Source organism: Malus domestica, chromosome 07 (genome assembly GCF_042453785.1).
Source record: "Malus domestica chromosome 07, GDT2T_hap1".
NCBI lineage: Eukaryota > Viridiplantae > Streptophyta > Magnoliopsida > Rosales > Rosaceae > Malus > Malus domestica.
The window spans coordinates 33,399,723-33,416,151 of NC_091667.1; the positions used below are offsets into that span (position 1 = coordinate 33,399,723).

At 37.9% G+C, this 16,429-nt stretch overlaps 1 protein-coding gene across 1 annotated transcript; it reads right to left on the minus strand.

Moving 5' to 3' along the window:
- Positions 1 to 226: 226 nt before the first annotated feature.
- LOC103440099 (protein HOTHEAD-like) lies at positions 227 to 1,550 on the minus strand. Its single transcript, XM_070825824.1, has 3 exons — positions 1,471 to 1,550; positions 761 to 825; positions 227 to 585 (listed from the first exon to the last, which is right to left on the minus strand). Exons 1-3 carry the CDS (start codon positions 1,548 to 1,550, stop codon positions 227 to 229), a joined length of 504 nt encoding a protein of 167 aa, XP_070681925.1.
- Positions 1,551 to 16,429: the final 14,879 nt, after the last annotated feature.

Sequence of the window (16,429 nt, forward strand, 5' to 3'; positions counted from 1 at the left end):
TCTTAATCTAAGTTGTCAACTCCCTTAATTTAAGGGGCTGTTATTTATTTTTCCTAAGCCACTTGTTGTGGTGTAAAGCAAGTTGTCAACTCCCTTAATTTAAGGGGCTGTTATTTATTTTTCCTAAGCAACCTGTTGTGGCGTAAAGCAAGAGGTTAATCCTCTTATATATTGCTGTACAATTGTAAAAGAACTTATGAGTGAAATACAATTCAATCCTTGAAACTCAATACAAACCATCTCTGAAAGCACTCTCCCACTGCAAAATCTCCGGTTCAAAAGCCACCACTTTCTCAACCCATTCATACGACTGATCGACCATTCCCTGGTTCCAACCTACTTCCCTGATGTAATGTGTGCTGGCGCGCTTGTAGAACCTGGCGTTCAATACTGAGCCGCCACCCAGCACGCGTGTGCAGATGTTAAAGACGCGATCCTCGGAGGTGAAGTGCTGGCCTGGGGATGTGGGAGAGGTGTCCAAAAGAGTGGGGGCAAAATTTTCAATGTTGATTATGTTCGGATTGCCGTAAGGCGAGCCGCCTCTTTCCAGGACTAAAAAACTGGCACCGTGAGAGAGAGTGGCGGCTAATGGACATCCCGACTATGTAGTCAAAGTGAACCACTGCTGGGGCTGATTTTGCTTCTCTAACAAATGTATAGTCCGGAGCTGTACACAGACTTATAGTAAAAAATAACGATTAATCGTATTGGTGATGCATTTATTTAATTTTGTAACAATTAATGTGTACAATATTCATACCTTTATCAGAATAACAAATGGGAAGCAACAAGAGAATTCCAGCAAGAAGATAAGCTCCAAAGAATCTAATACACATTGTGATCTCTAATATACCCAGAGATTATACTATTAATTTTGAAATATATCTATGACGATCTGGGGGTGTTCTTCAAACTAATTACCAAAACCACACTAGCTAATCACCTTTAAATAAGCCTAAACACTAAGGCCTAGTGGCCTAGCTAACGTTCTTTGTGCACAAAAACAGACCTATACATACATTTTTAATTGAACAACATAAATTTTCACCTACTCATCATGTAAAGATTCAAAGCTCTTCATACACACAATTTCCCTTTTTTGATCAGTAGTTAAAACCCTAATTAGTCGCTTCCTTGTTGCACAGTCGAAGTTACAAATCTCAAAGTCATGGACCCATGCATGAGAACAATAACTATTATTGAAATTTGAGGAATATATAAAGACATCACGTAAAGTTGAAATGTTTATTAATGGTATGAATTTTGGATCTTACATATATTGTCCTATTTATTCAACTGCGTACACCCACCCAGTATTTGTTTTTGCATGCCTTGATCGAAAGTTTATGGTAGCTAGGTCTAATTAAGTGGAATTAACTTTTGTGAAGTAGCTCAACTGCCCGGAGAGGTATTGGTTGAATCCAATTAATTCAAAGATATCAATGGTGGTCTTTTAACGTAGTCAGTTACCTGCGAACCTGACTCGGTTTGCTTCCAGATGTGAGTTCTTCTTTCTGGGGAAAAAGTGAACAAAGAACTGAAGAAGCCATTCTTTTTCCTTTCTCTGGGTGGAAATTTTATTGGATAGTTCCTTGAATTATAAATCTGACTAATTGTAATGTGGGAGAATTAATCAATATTATCCCACTCAATTGTTGGTGTATAATCCTTTAGCTGACACTTGGTAGCAAGAACTATGTTTCTCTGTTTTGTTTCAGTTTGAATGTGAGCCTTTGGATCATAGTCCACATGGCTTTTTAATCTTGTGTCTAGCCTAAGTAGTAGAATAAGCCAAGTGGCATCATCTCATAGGATGATAGCAATGAATGGCTAAGATTGTGTTGTATGTTGAAGAGTGAAGGATCCCCCTTCCTTTCTTCAACATAACGGTTAGCTTGTATTTTGCAGAATTATGAATGAAATTTGAAGAGTCATTTTTTGCAGCTTCTTCTCTCTGTAACTCTCTCCATCTTTGAAGACCACCTCCATTGAAATACATACTGAAAACACACACAAACACTAACATGGCCTCAGAGCCTGGTTTCATCGTCTAATCTGGGCGTGAAATCTGTGCGATTGAGCTACATCTTTGAGCTTCAATCGAACCTGAAAACTGTGATTTCGTGTATCCAAGTCTCATATGGCTGGGTCCGGAAATGTCGAGCTTAGAGCTCCGGTCTTCAATGGAGAGAACTATGAATTTTGGAGGATTCGTATGATAACTATACTGAAATCGTATGGTTTGTGGGAGCTGGTAGAAAATGGGTTTGTACCACCAGATCCGAAGTCTGAGAAAGCTGTGGTCGATGAGACGAAGAAGGAGATGCCGGATGGAGTGTCGTTCAGTGAGATCTTGATGAAGGATGCTCGTGCGCTTGGAATGATACAAGGTGCAGTATCGGATCAGATTTTTCCCAGAATCGTGAATGAAGAAACATCCAAAGGAGCTTGGGATGCTCTAAAGGGCGAATTCCGAGGAGATAAACAAGTAAGAAATGTAAAATTGCAAGGTTTACGTAGAGATTTTGAATATACTCGTATGAAGGACAGTGAATCATTATCTGTGTATCTCTCTAGATTGTTTGATATTATTAATCAGATGAAAAGTTATGGAGAAGAACTATCTAGGGAGAGAATTGTGCAGAAATTACTTATTAGTCTTCCGAAAACATATGATGCAATTTGTTCTGTAATTGAGCACTCTAGAGATCTTGAAACTATTGAGGTCCAAGAGGTTGTAGCTTCTCTAAAAGGATTTGAACAGAGGCTTGATCTACATACTGAGTCTTCGACTGAGAGGGCATTTACAAGTCTAAATGTAGCATCTAAGGGTGTCAAAAGTGGTGGATTTTCTGGGAATCAAAGGTCTCAAGAGAGTTGGAAATCAAGGGGAAAGAATTGGGATCATAAATCAAACCTTCCTCAGAGACAGAACAATACTCAAAGGAATTGGGATCACAAACCAAATTATCCTCAGAGACAGAACATTATTCAAAGGAATTGGGATCATAGGCCTAATTATGTTCAGAAGCAAAACAATGCTCAGGGTGATTGTAAGTGGTGTGACAGGTTGCACTATGGGAAGTGTTGGTATGAAGGTAAACCAAAGTGCACAGGCTGTGGTAAGCCAGGTCATTCCATGAGAGATTGTCATGAGAATAGGGGCGTGCAGAAAGTTAATTATGTGAAGCAAATGGGAGAAACAGGATCACTGTTTTATGCCTGCAATGCAGTGACTGATGTGAAAGTCAATAACTCATAGTACATTGATAGTGGTTGTAGTAACCACATGACAGGAGATGATAGATTATTGGTCAATATTCAGAGAGGTTTGACATCCAAAGTGAAGATGGGAACTGGAGAAATCTGTGAAGTGGCAGGAAAGGGAACTTTGGTGATTGAAACTAAATTGGGAAGAAAACATATACAAGAAGTAATGCTTGTTCCCGGACTTGAGGAGAATCTTCTAAGTGTAGGGCAAATGATGGAAAATGGTTATTATTTGCTGTTTGGAGGTAATGTAGTGAATATTTTTTATGGATGGTCACTGGATAATTTAGTAGTGAGGGTACATATGACCAACAATCGATGTTTTCCTTTGACAATGTTGCCTGCAACACAGTATGCACTAAGGGCAGGTATCACTCATTGTGCTCGGATATGGCATAAGAGATTGGGTCATTTGAATGAGAGAAGTCTCAAGGTACTTGAAGAACAGGAGTTGGTGCATGGATTACCTAAACTAGAAATGTCCCAAAGTGTATGTGAAGGCTGCATGTTGGGTAAACAACACAGAGACTCATTCCCTTCTCATTCAACTTGGAGAGCTAAAGATCCACTGGAGTTGATTCATACAGATCTCTGTGGTCCAATGCAAGTAGAGTCTCATTCTGGAAACAAATATTTTTTGCTGTTTACTGATGACTGCACAAGGATGTCATGGGTGTATTTTCTGAGAAACAAGTCTGATGCATTTGAATGTTTCAAAAGGTTCAAGGCAATGACTGAGTTACAATGTGGATATAGGGTTAAATGTCTTAGGAGTGATCGAGGGGGAGAATTCCTTTCTGCAGAGTTTGACAAATACTGCAATGATCAAGGAATTCAGAGACAGTTGACTATGGCCTACACTCCTCAACAGAATGGAGTGTCCGAAAGAAAGAATAGGACTGTGGTGGAGATGGCAAAGTCAATGCTACATGAGAAAAACCTTCCATATGCATTTTGGGCAGAGGCAGTGAACACTGCAGTCTATTTGATCAATCGGTGTCCTACCAAAACTTTGAAGAAGTCAACCCCATTTGAAGCTTACAGTGGTAGAAAACCTAGAATAGCTCATTTGAAGATATTTGGCTCACTGTGCTATGTGCATATCCCTTCCAATCTCCGACATAAGTTGGAAGAAAACAGTCACAAGTGTATCTTTGTAGGATATGGTTCAAGTGAGAAGGGCTACAGATTGTTTGATCCCATTTCAAGGAAGATTGTTCTCTCAAGGGATGTCACATTTGATGAGAGTAAATCTTGGGATTGGAACTGCAATATAGATACTGGAGTGACATTTCCAGTAGTCACTGAACATAAGAATGCTAATGAAATCTGTGAGATTGATGAAGATCCTCAGTTTGAAGAATACAATGTTTCTCAAAGTGAGAATATGCTTGAGAGATCTCCAACTTATGATGATACACCGAAGAAATGGAGAAGTATCAATGAAATCATGCCTCAATGCAACATGTGTGTTATTGAACCAGAAAGTTATGAGGATGCAGTCAAAGATGATTCATGGAGGAGTGCAATGAAAACTGAATTGGACATGATTGAGAAGAACAACACATGGCAGCTTGTTGAGAGACCATATGACAAGCCTGTTATTGGTGTTAGATGGGTCTATAAGACCAAACTTAATTTGGATGGCACGGTGCAGAAGAATAAAGCTCGGTTGGTGGCTAAAGGCTACTCACAAAAGCCCGGAATCGACTATAATGAAACCTTTGCCCCTGTGGCAAGGTTGGATACAATTAGGACCTTAATTGCCCTTGCTGCACAGAAGAAATGGAACTTGTATCAATTAGATGTAAAGTCTGCATTTCTCAATGGGGTACTGAAAGAAGAAGTGTATGTTGAGCAACCTCAAGGTTTTGTGAAGGAAAGTGAAGAAACAAAGGTGTACAAGTTGAACAAGGCTCTATATGGCTTGAAACAAGCACCAAGAGCCTGGTATGATGAGATTAATGCATACTTCAATAATGCAGGGTTTGAAAAGAGTTCAAGTGAAGCAACTTTGTATGTTAAGACAAGTAAGGACTCAGGTATCATTATTGTCTCTCTATATGTAGATGACATTGTATATACTGGTAGCAGTCCACAAATGCTTGAAGAATTCAGGAATGACATGATGAAACACTATGAGATGACTGACTTGGGCTTATTACATCATTTTCTTGGAATGGGTGTGCTGCAAACTGAGAACAGCATTTTTATACACCAAAAGAAATATGCACAGAAACTAATTGAGAAGTTTGGTCTGAAAGAATGCAAGTCAGTTGCTACTCCACTTGCAATGAATGAGAGGTTGAGTAAAGTTGATGGAAGTGAACCTGCGGATGAAGGAGAATATAGGCAGCTTGTTGGAAGTCTGCTCTATTTAACTGCAACTAGGCCTGATGTGATGTTTGCAGCAAGTATGTTGGCAAGGTTCATGCATAATCCCACTAAGAAACATATGGGAACAGCTAAGAGGGTACTAAGATACATCCAGGGAACAATCGATTTTGGTATTGTCTTTGAAAGGGGAAAAGCTACTACTCTAATCGGCTACTGTGATAGTGATTGGGCTGGAAGTGAGGATGATATGAGAAGTACTTCAGGGTATGCATTCACACTAGGATCGGGTATGTTCTCATGGGCTTCAATCAAACAAAACACTGTGGCACTGTCTACTGCAGAAGCAGAATATGTTAGTGCAGCAGAGGCTACATCACAAGCAAAGTGGCTGAGATTTGTTCTAGAAGACTTTGGAGAAGAACAAGTGGAAGGAACTCAGATCTTGTGTGATAATACATCAGCTATTGCTATGGCAAAGAATCCAGTCTTTCATCAAAAGACAAGACACATCAACAGGAAGTTCCACTTCATCCAAGAAGCAATTCAAGCCAAAGAGATTGAGTTAGTGTACTGCAGGACAGAGGAGCAGATTGCAGATATACTGACTAAGGCTTTACCTAAAGATCGATTTGTGTATCTAAGGGAGCTACTTGGAGTTAAATCAGCCAAAGGATTAGAAGGGAGTGTTGGTGTATAATCCTTTAGCTGACACTTGGTAACAAGAACTATGTTTCTCTGTTTTGTTTCAGTTTGAATGTGAGCCTTTGGATCATAGTCCACATGGCTTTTTAATCTTGTGTCTAGCCTAAGTAGTAGAATAAGCCAAGTGGCATCATCTCTTAGGATGATAGCAATGAATGGCTAAGATTGTGTTGTATGTTGAAGAGTGAAGGATCTCCCTTCCTTTCTTCAACATAACGGTTAGCTTGTATTTTGCAGAATTATGAATGAAATTTGAAGAGTCATTTTTTGCAGCTTCTTCTCTCTGTAACTCTCTCCATCTTTGAAGACCACCTCCATTGAAATACATACTGAAAACACACACAAACACTAACATCAATAGTATAAAATAACATAGGCAGGTTTATTTTATGACTTTAGGACGATGCACATCGAGATTAAACAGAAAGTTTTTTCTTTTCTTAAATTTATTCTGAAATAGGCATAAGCATTGGGTGAAAAGAACTACACATCAAGGCCAACTCATATAACTGCTACATCCTACCCTTCCCCCGGTACAAACGATTAGAGGGAAACTAGCCCTCGATTATCCTATAAGGTCTTGTATTTGGAGTACTCACAGCTAAAGGGTATGAACATAACTTAAAGGATTTGCATGCACTTAATCGTTACAAATGTTTATTGACTTAGAGCTTGTAAGGGTGTGATTAAGGGCATGCCACTTCCAAATGTTAAAAGAAAAAATCACTTACGAAGAAGCTCATGGAAGTCGTTCTCCTTGGAGTGAATTATAAGATAATAAAATCTTTAATGACTAAAATCGTTTAGACAAAAACATTTCAAAACGAGCACTTAAGCTAAATGTTTTAAGAATAAAACGAAACTAAAAAAGTCTATCATTTATGATAAGTTAAGAACGTCCATCAAACCAACTTCCTATTATTTTCGAAAAATGTAAAAGATAAGTTAATTTTTGAACATGATAGCATGTCGTTTAATTGTAAACCAACAGAAAATTTCAATTAAAACAGAAGTGGAACTCATTTGTTGGTTTCAAACCTAGTCCCTGACCTTTATTATTAGCCCAACCCCGGCCCATTGTTGTTTAGAAATGATTACTCATGAGTTCTGTTTTTAGGGCCATATATTTGTTTCTTTAGAACACAGAGAAAGAAGAAAAGTGAGATGTGTAGCCTTTCGCGTTGGTGTTCTATATGATAGATATTATATGTGTGAGGTGGTTAAGTTTGTTTAGATTATGTGAAGTAAAGATTATGACAAGTGTCAAGATCTTGTGAGTCTTATAATAGCTTAGGAACTAAGCAATGTAATCAGATATATACAACATATAACTGTAAAGGAATTATCTCTAGTAATTCATTCAATTCAAAAGAAATACTTTCTCTCTCTACAACTGTTCTTTCTTTCTATGCAAGAATATTGTGCTTCTTTCTGTTTACATGGTATCTTTCGCCTGAAAAGCTTCGTGCTTGACGGTTTTTTGATCTTGTTTCTTCTGTTTCCTCTCAACTGCTTCCATTGACGGTCGTTCCTCTTCTTCTTGGGATCTTGATCGTTCTCTGCTTCCTCGACTAGGTGCCTTCTCTTCTCTGCACACCAAGTGTTTGTTCTAAGTTCTCAGAGAAATTTTCATTTGGGGTTTTCTCCTGATTTGCTACAATGGTGACTTCTGCACAGTTGCAAATTCTTCAATCTCCTATAACGTCTCTTATATCAACAGTTTTATCTTCTATGACTGTTAAGCTTGACGATTCCAATTATCTCACTTGGAATTTTCAAATCGAGTTGCTTCTTGAAGGCTATGGTCTCATGGTTTTTGTGGATGGGTCGCATTCGTGTCCAACTCGCTTTGTGGTATCCAACTCTGCAGATTCCTTTATTTCTTCAAGCGATGTGCCTTCGACAATTGAAAATGATGAATTCAAGATTTGGAAAATGCATGATCGGGCATTGATGCAATTGATTACCACTACCCTCTCTCCTTCTGCTGTTTCATGTGCAATTGGTAGTACTAGTGCTCGTGATTTATGGGTTCGACTCAAGGAACAATTTTCGATTGTTACTCGAGCCACAATTTTTCAAATGAAGTCGGAATTGCAAAACATTAAGAAAGGTACCGATTCGATCTCTATGTATTTGTAAAGGATTAAAGAAGCTCGTGATCATCTTGCTGTTGCTGGGGTTCAATTTGATGATGATGATATTGTTATTTTAACTTTGAATGGTCTATCCTCTGAGTATAATACCATACAATCAATCATTAAGGGTCGAGAGAATGTTATTTCTATGAAATGGTCGCCAAAAATAATAACATTGACTCGAGGTCTTATGGTGAATCTTCCAAGATTGACACTTCTCTAAATGGTACTTCATATGGAGGTTCTTCTGGTTTCAAGCCAACCTACAACAAGAACAAAAACAATGGCAAATTTCAGTATAATTCTTAGAATCGATTTGGGAACTTTAAGCTTAACGATGGGAATTATACTGTGAATCAAGCACCTGGAATTCTTGGTACATCTCCACTAAGGCAACAGAGTTTTTCTGGTACATCTTGTCAGATATGTGGGAAATTTGGACACTTGGCTCCTACCTGCAGGTTTCGAAATTATGATAGTGCAGTTTCTGAGGGGTGTCAAATTTGTGGGAAAGAGAATCATAGTGCTAAATATTGTCATTTTAGGAACTCAAATATGTCATCTTCATCTCCTACAGCCATGCATGTCACAAATACTCAGTCCAGTGAACCAAGTGCTCCTCATCAACAGTTTTGGCTCACTGATTCAGGAACTTCTTCACACATGACTACTGATATGAGTAATATGTCCCTTGCTTCCCCATATCCCACTAATGAAATGATTCAGTCTGCGAGTGGTGCAGGTTTATCAATATCTCATATTGGTTCATTTACACTACATACTCCATTAAAATTCTTGTAGCTTAATTCTGTTTTATATGTTCATAGATTGTCTTAGAACCTATTATATGTGCATCGACTGTGTCTCGATAATAATTGCTGGCTGATCTATGATGCTTTTTGCTTTTGGATCTAGGACAAGGCCACATGGAGGATCCTCTTTCAAGAACGTTGCAGTAATGGATTGTACCTTATTCCACTTTCGGCTAGGCATAAAGCTATCCCTGCAAAGTATCAGGCTGCATATCTTGGACACCAAGTCTCTTCTAGCCTTTAGCATCATCGATTAGATCATCCTTCCAATTCAGTAGTTTCTGTCATGTTAAAGAAATGTCATCTATCTGTATTACCTAACTCAGTGTATGTGACGTGTCATACATGTTTGGAAGGCAAGTTTTGTAAATTGTCCTTTGTTTCTTCTGTGTCTAAGTCAATTCATCCTTTTCAAGTAGTTCATAGTGATGTATGGGGTCCATCTTCTTGTACTTCTATAGATGGTTTTAGGTATTATGTGACATTCATTGATGAATGCACAAGACATTATTGGTTGTTTCCTGTTATTAATAAAAATGATGTCTTTTCCACGTTTGTTGGCTTTTATAACTCTATTTCAAATCATTTTGCCATTTCGATTAAAACCTTACAGAGTGATGGTGGGGGTGAGTATCTCAGTAAACCTTTTTAGAAATTTTTGTTGGATAAAGGAGTAAAACATCAATTGTCATGCCCCTATACCCTTAAGCAAAATGGTTTAGCAGAGAGAAAGCATATGCATATTATTGAAACAGCTATCACCTTGTTACAAACAGCTGCCTTACCTCCAATTTTTTTGGTCATTTGCATGCCAAACTGTTGTGTACCTTATTAATAGAATGCCATCACCTACCCTTCAACAAAAATCTCCATTTGAACTATTGTTTAATGCTGTTCTAGATATTAATCATCTCAAGATTTTTGGGTGTTCAATTTTTCCATTGTTAAAACCCTACAACAGCACCAAGTTACAACCCAAAACTGCAAAATGTCTTTTCTTAGGCTATGCTTCAAAATACAAGGGGTTCATTTGTTATGACATTATTCATGAAAAATATTACATTTCCAGACGTGTAGTGTTTGATGAGTCTGAGTTTCCGTATTCCACTTTATCTTTAAAACATCATGTCTCCCCCAATCCTACTTCTACACATGTCTTCATCTCCTTATCTCCTTCTATATGCATTAATAGGGAGAATCGTTTGGTTACAATCCCATTACCTAGGACCACTACTCTGTCTGATATTATGTCATCTAGCTCTAAGCATCACAGTGGTTTCCACAGTACTTCCTTACAATCCATTACTGCATCAACAGATCAATAATTTCTTGTGGTTCCTGAGATACCATCTGGGACATATTCAGATACATGTAATGAGTCTACTTTTGAGAATCATTGTGAGAATGGTATTGAGATTCAGCATGGGTTTCAACCTGATCATCTGCAGGTTATTCTTCTCATTCCTCCTATGAATACTCACTATATGCAAACAAGAGCTAAAAATGGTATTATCTTTCAGTTGTTCAAGATAATTTACTAGTGGATTTGTTTCAGACTGAACCGGCTACATATAAGTCAACTCTCAAGTCTTTTTTGTGGTTGTCTGCTATGGAAGAAGAGTTGCAAGCTCTCAAAGTTCAGAACACTTGGTATTTGGTTCCCTTGCCAACACACAAGAACTTGGTAAGCTGCAAGTGAGTATTTAAACTCAAGAAACATGCTGATGGGTATATTTCTAGGTATAAGGCAAGACTTATTGCCAAAGGGTTCAATCAAGAAGAGGGCATTGACTATGGGGAAACCTTTAGCCCTGTTGTCAAACCTACCACAATGAGGTTGGTCCTAGCTTTGGCAACAAATTTTGGTTGGTCTCTGTGTCAACTTGATGTGAAGAATGCCTTTTGTCATGGCATACTTCAAGAGGAAATTTATATGTCACAGCCATCTGGCTTTAGTGATCCTACTAACCCCACACATGTTTGTCGATTACATAAGTCCTTGTATGGCTTAAAACAAGCTCCAAGGGCATGGAATGATCGTTTTACATCATTTCTTCCTTCTCTGGGGTTTCTTTCTACATATTCAGATCCTTTACTGTTTGTTAAGCATGTTGGAAAGTATGTGGTCATTCTTCTACTGTATGTGGATGATATTATAATTACTGGCAGTGATTCTGAGGCTATTACTGAAGTAATTACAGCTTTAACCATAGAGTTTGATATTAAAGATTTAGGCCTTCTTCATTATTTTCTTGGGATTCAGATTACTAAAAATTCCAGTGGATTGTTTCTCTCTCAATCCAAATATGTTTCAGACTTGCTGGTCAAGGCAGACATGGTTCATTCCAAACCTTGCTCTATTTCTTGTTTACCATATAATTGGTTACTCAATGATGATGGTCACCCTTTCAATAATCATTCTTTATATAGAAGTATTGTAGGTGCTATTCAGTACCTCACTTTCACTCATCCTGATATAGCGTTCTCAGTTCATCAGGTGTGCCAATTCATGCACTGTCTTATGGATTCTCATTATGCTGCTGTGAAACGCATTATTAGATATTTGAAAGGTACTACAGATCTTGGCATTCAATTCACACAAGGGGAATTAGATTTACATGCCTTCAGTGACGCTGACTGGGCTGGAGATCTTAATGACAGAAGATCCACCATTGGTTTAGTGGTGTGTATTTATGACCTAATCCTATTTCTTGGTCCTCGAAGAAACAAAATACAGTTTCTCGGTCTTCTATAGAGGCTGAATATAAAGCACTCTCAAGCACTTCTGCTGAAATTGACTGGATTAAACAGCTTCTACAATTTATGCAGATTGAAGTTCCATGTCCAACCACATTGTTCTGTGATAATATGTCCACAATAGCCCTTGCCTATAATCCAATGATGTATCAGCGGACAAAACATATTGAGATTGATGTCCATTTGGTGTGTGAGAGGGTTGCTAAAAAGCTTCTGCAAGTACATTTTGTTTATTCGAATAAACAGTTTGCTGATGTTCTAACAAAAGGCTTGTCTACTCCTTTGTTTCAAACACATTGTTATAATCTCAGACTTGGCAAGCCTCACCCTGAGCTTGAGGGAGGATGATAGATATTATATGTGTGAGGTGGTTAAGTTTGTTTAGATTATGTGAAGTAGAGATTATGACAAGTGTCAAGATCTTATGAGTCTTATAATAGCTTTGGAACTAAGCAATGTAATTAGATATATACAACATATAACTGTAAAGGAATTATCTATAGTAATTCATTCAATACAAAAGAAATACTTTCTCTCTCTACAACTGTTCTTTCTTTCTGTGCAAGAATATTGTGCTTCTTTCTGTTTACACTATGTACAGAGAGTGAGAAATGTGAAGAGACATGAACTCATAACAAACTTGTCTACGTACGTAAGTAACATGTATACAATAACAGAGAAATGGAGAGCGTAATAGTCAATGGACTTCCATTTCATATTATTCTAATTTGGTTGATTGGTGACTATAACTGTACAACATATAAAATTGATCTAAATCTTAAATGCAGAGGATTCACGCAACAAAATTTAAATAAAAAACTTCTAATGCAACAAAATTTGCCTCTAGCCATTTCCCAACATATTATGGGCAAGCTGGGGTTCACCGTTCATGTGTTTTTTTCCTTTTTTTTTTTAAACTGATTCTGTTGTGCTGTGAGAATAAACAGATATAAAAAAAGCATATAGTGTTTCGTAAACTATAGTGCTAAAAGTGCTTTTAGCAAGAAAAATATGGGGTAGATATTGTCAATATGGAAGTTTCATTCATTGGTACAGTAAGACCCAAAAATACCATTTTCTGGAGTGAGGATAATATACGCACACTCCTTAGGGCAAGACCTGGAGTGACTTAAAGGCCAAGCCTACCCCTCAATGGGGATTGATCTAACCAGGTGGTTCCCGGTATGATCGAATCTAACTGACTTTACCGCCGAAGTGAGTCGGTCCACTCCGGAGTAAGAACTTGGCCAGCTGTCTCCATCCAGGTACTAGACTGCACAGATTAAACTGCATAGTACCTTTTGGCCACGTGAAGTGTTAGGCTATGAAGTTTGGTATAGCCGCTTCTTCAGCCCACGATGGAGAAGAGACAAACGGTCATTCTTTGACTTGGCACCCGTATGTCAAATGGTCTCCTCGTAGGCCCCCTTTATTCCCGGTCACTGAGAGGAATGTTAGGTGATGTAGACTGACTCTGCAGGGCCTATAGATACACCTGGTGACTCCTTACCAGAGGTAAGACACTCATAACCCATAAATACATTTCACCATTCTTTCTTAAACATTTGAGCCTCCACGCTAGGAACCACCCTCCCCGATGCTCGGACTCATGGTGTTTACATGTTTTTGCCTTGCGCAGGTTTCATTCCTTGATGGTTGGAAATCGGCTCCAACACATACAGTTCACCTGACTCCAATGAAAAAAAAAAGGTTTTTTGAGAAGCATGTATATAGCTGCTTCTACTTTATGCTGTTTATGATCCATAATTTTGAAAAGAAAAGAAAAATTCATTTACTAACACAATTAAGGCCCCAACTTTTCTAAAAGGTTGCTTTAAAAAAAAAAATAGAAAACCCAACCCAGCTACATATCTGCTTTAAGAATTCAGATGCATCTTAAGAAATTTTTTATGAGTTACTTCACTAACAACAAGCACTTTTAACTTTTCTTACTAAATAATGCTAGAAATAACTGCTAGGGTATTTTGTGTTGAGATCATACCAAACTTATTTTCTCTTTTTTTTTTTTTAATTTGATTTTCTTGTTTATTAGTGTATACATTTGGTTATGGTACTTTGTTTTTTTGCTTAAGCCTAGTCAACTTTATCCATAGTGTACATGGATGTTTCAAGTACATAGCACGTGGATGGTTTTGTTGGGATTAGGTCATCAAACATGTAACATGATCACCTACCAAAACTAGATAAGAGGATTACTTCAAAATCATCCACACTTAACACCCCTATCACCCAAATAAAACGAATTATAGTGTATTTAATGTCTTTCAATCAGCAAATCGAAAGCGAAGAGCCACCATGCCAACTTCCAAGAGATTAGACCACCCGCAGAGCAACCAAAGAATATATTTTGCATTATGCATGTTATTGGAAGAAAAAGTAATACTGTCTGTGCAGCTTTTCAGCAGGAAGAAAAAGTAGTACTGTTTGTGCAGGCTTTTAAAGTAGTACCGTGCACTGTGCATCATGGCATCAGCTTTTTCAGCTTGTAGGCTTTATCTTTTGTCCTTATTTCAATGGATTGTAACTAGCTGACTAGGACTAGGCGTAAATCAATGAGCCATAGGTTTCGGTTTCTTTCTTCTTGTATATATATTTTGACTATGACTCTTATACAATTATGATGTTGCATGAATATTGAAACTCTCAATTTACAACATGGTATCAGAGCACTGACCCTAACAGGCTTATCTCTGTATATTTTTTTGATAGTTCTCTGAGCTATTCTTCAACCCACAACCATGGCTGAAGAAAGTTCTGTAAGTCTTAAAAGATAAAGTTCCCATGTTTCTCCACCTTCAGTTTTATCTGATGTTGAGGTTAATCCAAACCAACGTCTTAGTTCAGTGCTTTTAAACGAGTTTAATTATCTTCCTTGGGAAATGGTTGTTAGGTCTAAACTCAGCTATGTCAATGTAGCCATTAAAATACCTGAAATCTCTTCTTCAAGTTACGATGCTTGGTTGTGCAAAGATCAGCTGGTCATGTTGTGGTTGCTTAACTCAATGGAGCGAAAAATTGTCGAGATTTTCAATTAAGCTGAGTCATCCATGCATCTTTGGAAGAATCTCAAAAAAATGTATGGAAACCAAAACAACTCAACTCGTGTTTTCCAACTAAAGAGAGATATTTCTGGCTTGCAGCAGGAAGGACAATCCTTCGTGCAACATCTTGGGAAGCTAACAACCATGTGGAATGAATTGAATGTCTATCGTCCTCACAACATTGATGTTGCGGTGCTAATTAAAAGGGTTGAGGAAGACAAAATCTTCCAGCTTTTGGCAAGTCTCAGTTTTGAGTTCGAAGACCTTTGAAGCCATATTTTGATGAACCATGATATGCTCTCATTCTCCAGTGTTTGTGCTATTATTCAGCAAGAGGATGTACGCAAAAAGGTAATGACCATAAAAGCCAAGCCATACATGCCAGAAGTCAGGGTCTGTGCTTCTAATCATAAGGGTGTCGAGGAAAAGAGAAAAGACTTAAAGTGCAGTTATTGCAATGCGAGTGGACATTCAATGGACTGGTGTTGGATTTTACATCCGGAATTAAAACTAAAGTTGTCAAAGGATCAGAAGGGCCCTTCAAAATTCTCTCACAATTCTCCTTTCAAATCCAATCATTCTCATTTCAAAGCCAACCATGCAAATCATGCAATCTCCTCGTCTACAGAAGGGGTTTCAGGTTTCACTTCCAACCCAACTGCATTAATTAATGAATTTGCAGCTTTTCTTCATAAGAAACAAGGAAGTAGTGATTATGATGGGACAATCCACCATTGTGACAACAATGTGACAGCATTACTTGGAAAATTTGCAGGCTTTTTGGCTGAAAATAAATGCATACCTTCAAGAGACATCTCATGTATCTTGAACTCCTTTTCAACTGCTCTTAAAGTTGGTAGTGTGTATGATTATTAGATTATATATTCAAGTGCCACTGATCATATGACAAATAAATTTACAACCTTGCATGATTTTCAAAAACTACCAATTCCTTCTCATGTATCAGTTGCCAATGGCAAGGGTGCCTTAGTTCTAGGGAAGGGAAAAGTGAATTTGATCTCTAACAACGTAGAGTCTGATGCTCTTTACGTCCCCTCCTTTCCTTTCCAACTTTTATCTGTTGGAAAAATCACAAATTCACTCAATTGTCTTGCTATCTTTTCTCCTCACAATGTTATTTTTCAGGACCTAGCCACCAAGAAGATGATTGGTGAGGGTTTCCTCTTAAATGGTCTCTATTATCTACCCCAGGAAACCCAAGTTCCCAAAGTCTTTCAAGTTAATTCAAGTTTAGTGCAAAAACAACAACTTTGGCACCAACGACTAGCGCATCCATCTGGAAGAGTTTTGTCCACTTTGTTTCTAAGCTTTTGTAAAATTACAAATCCTT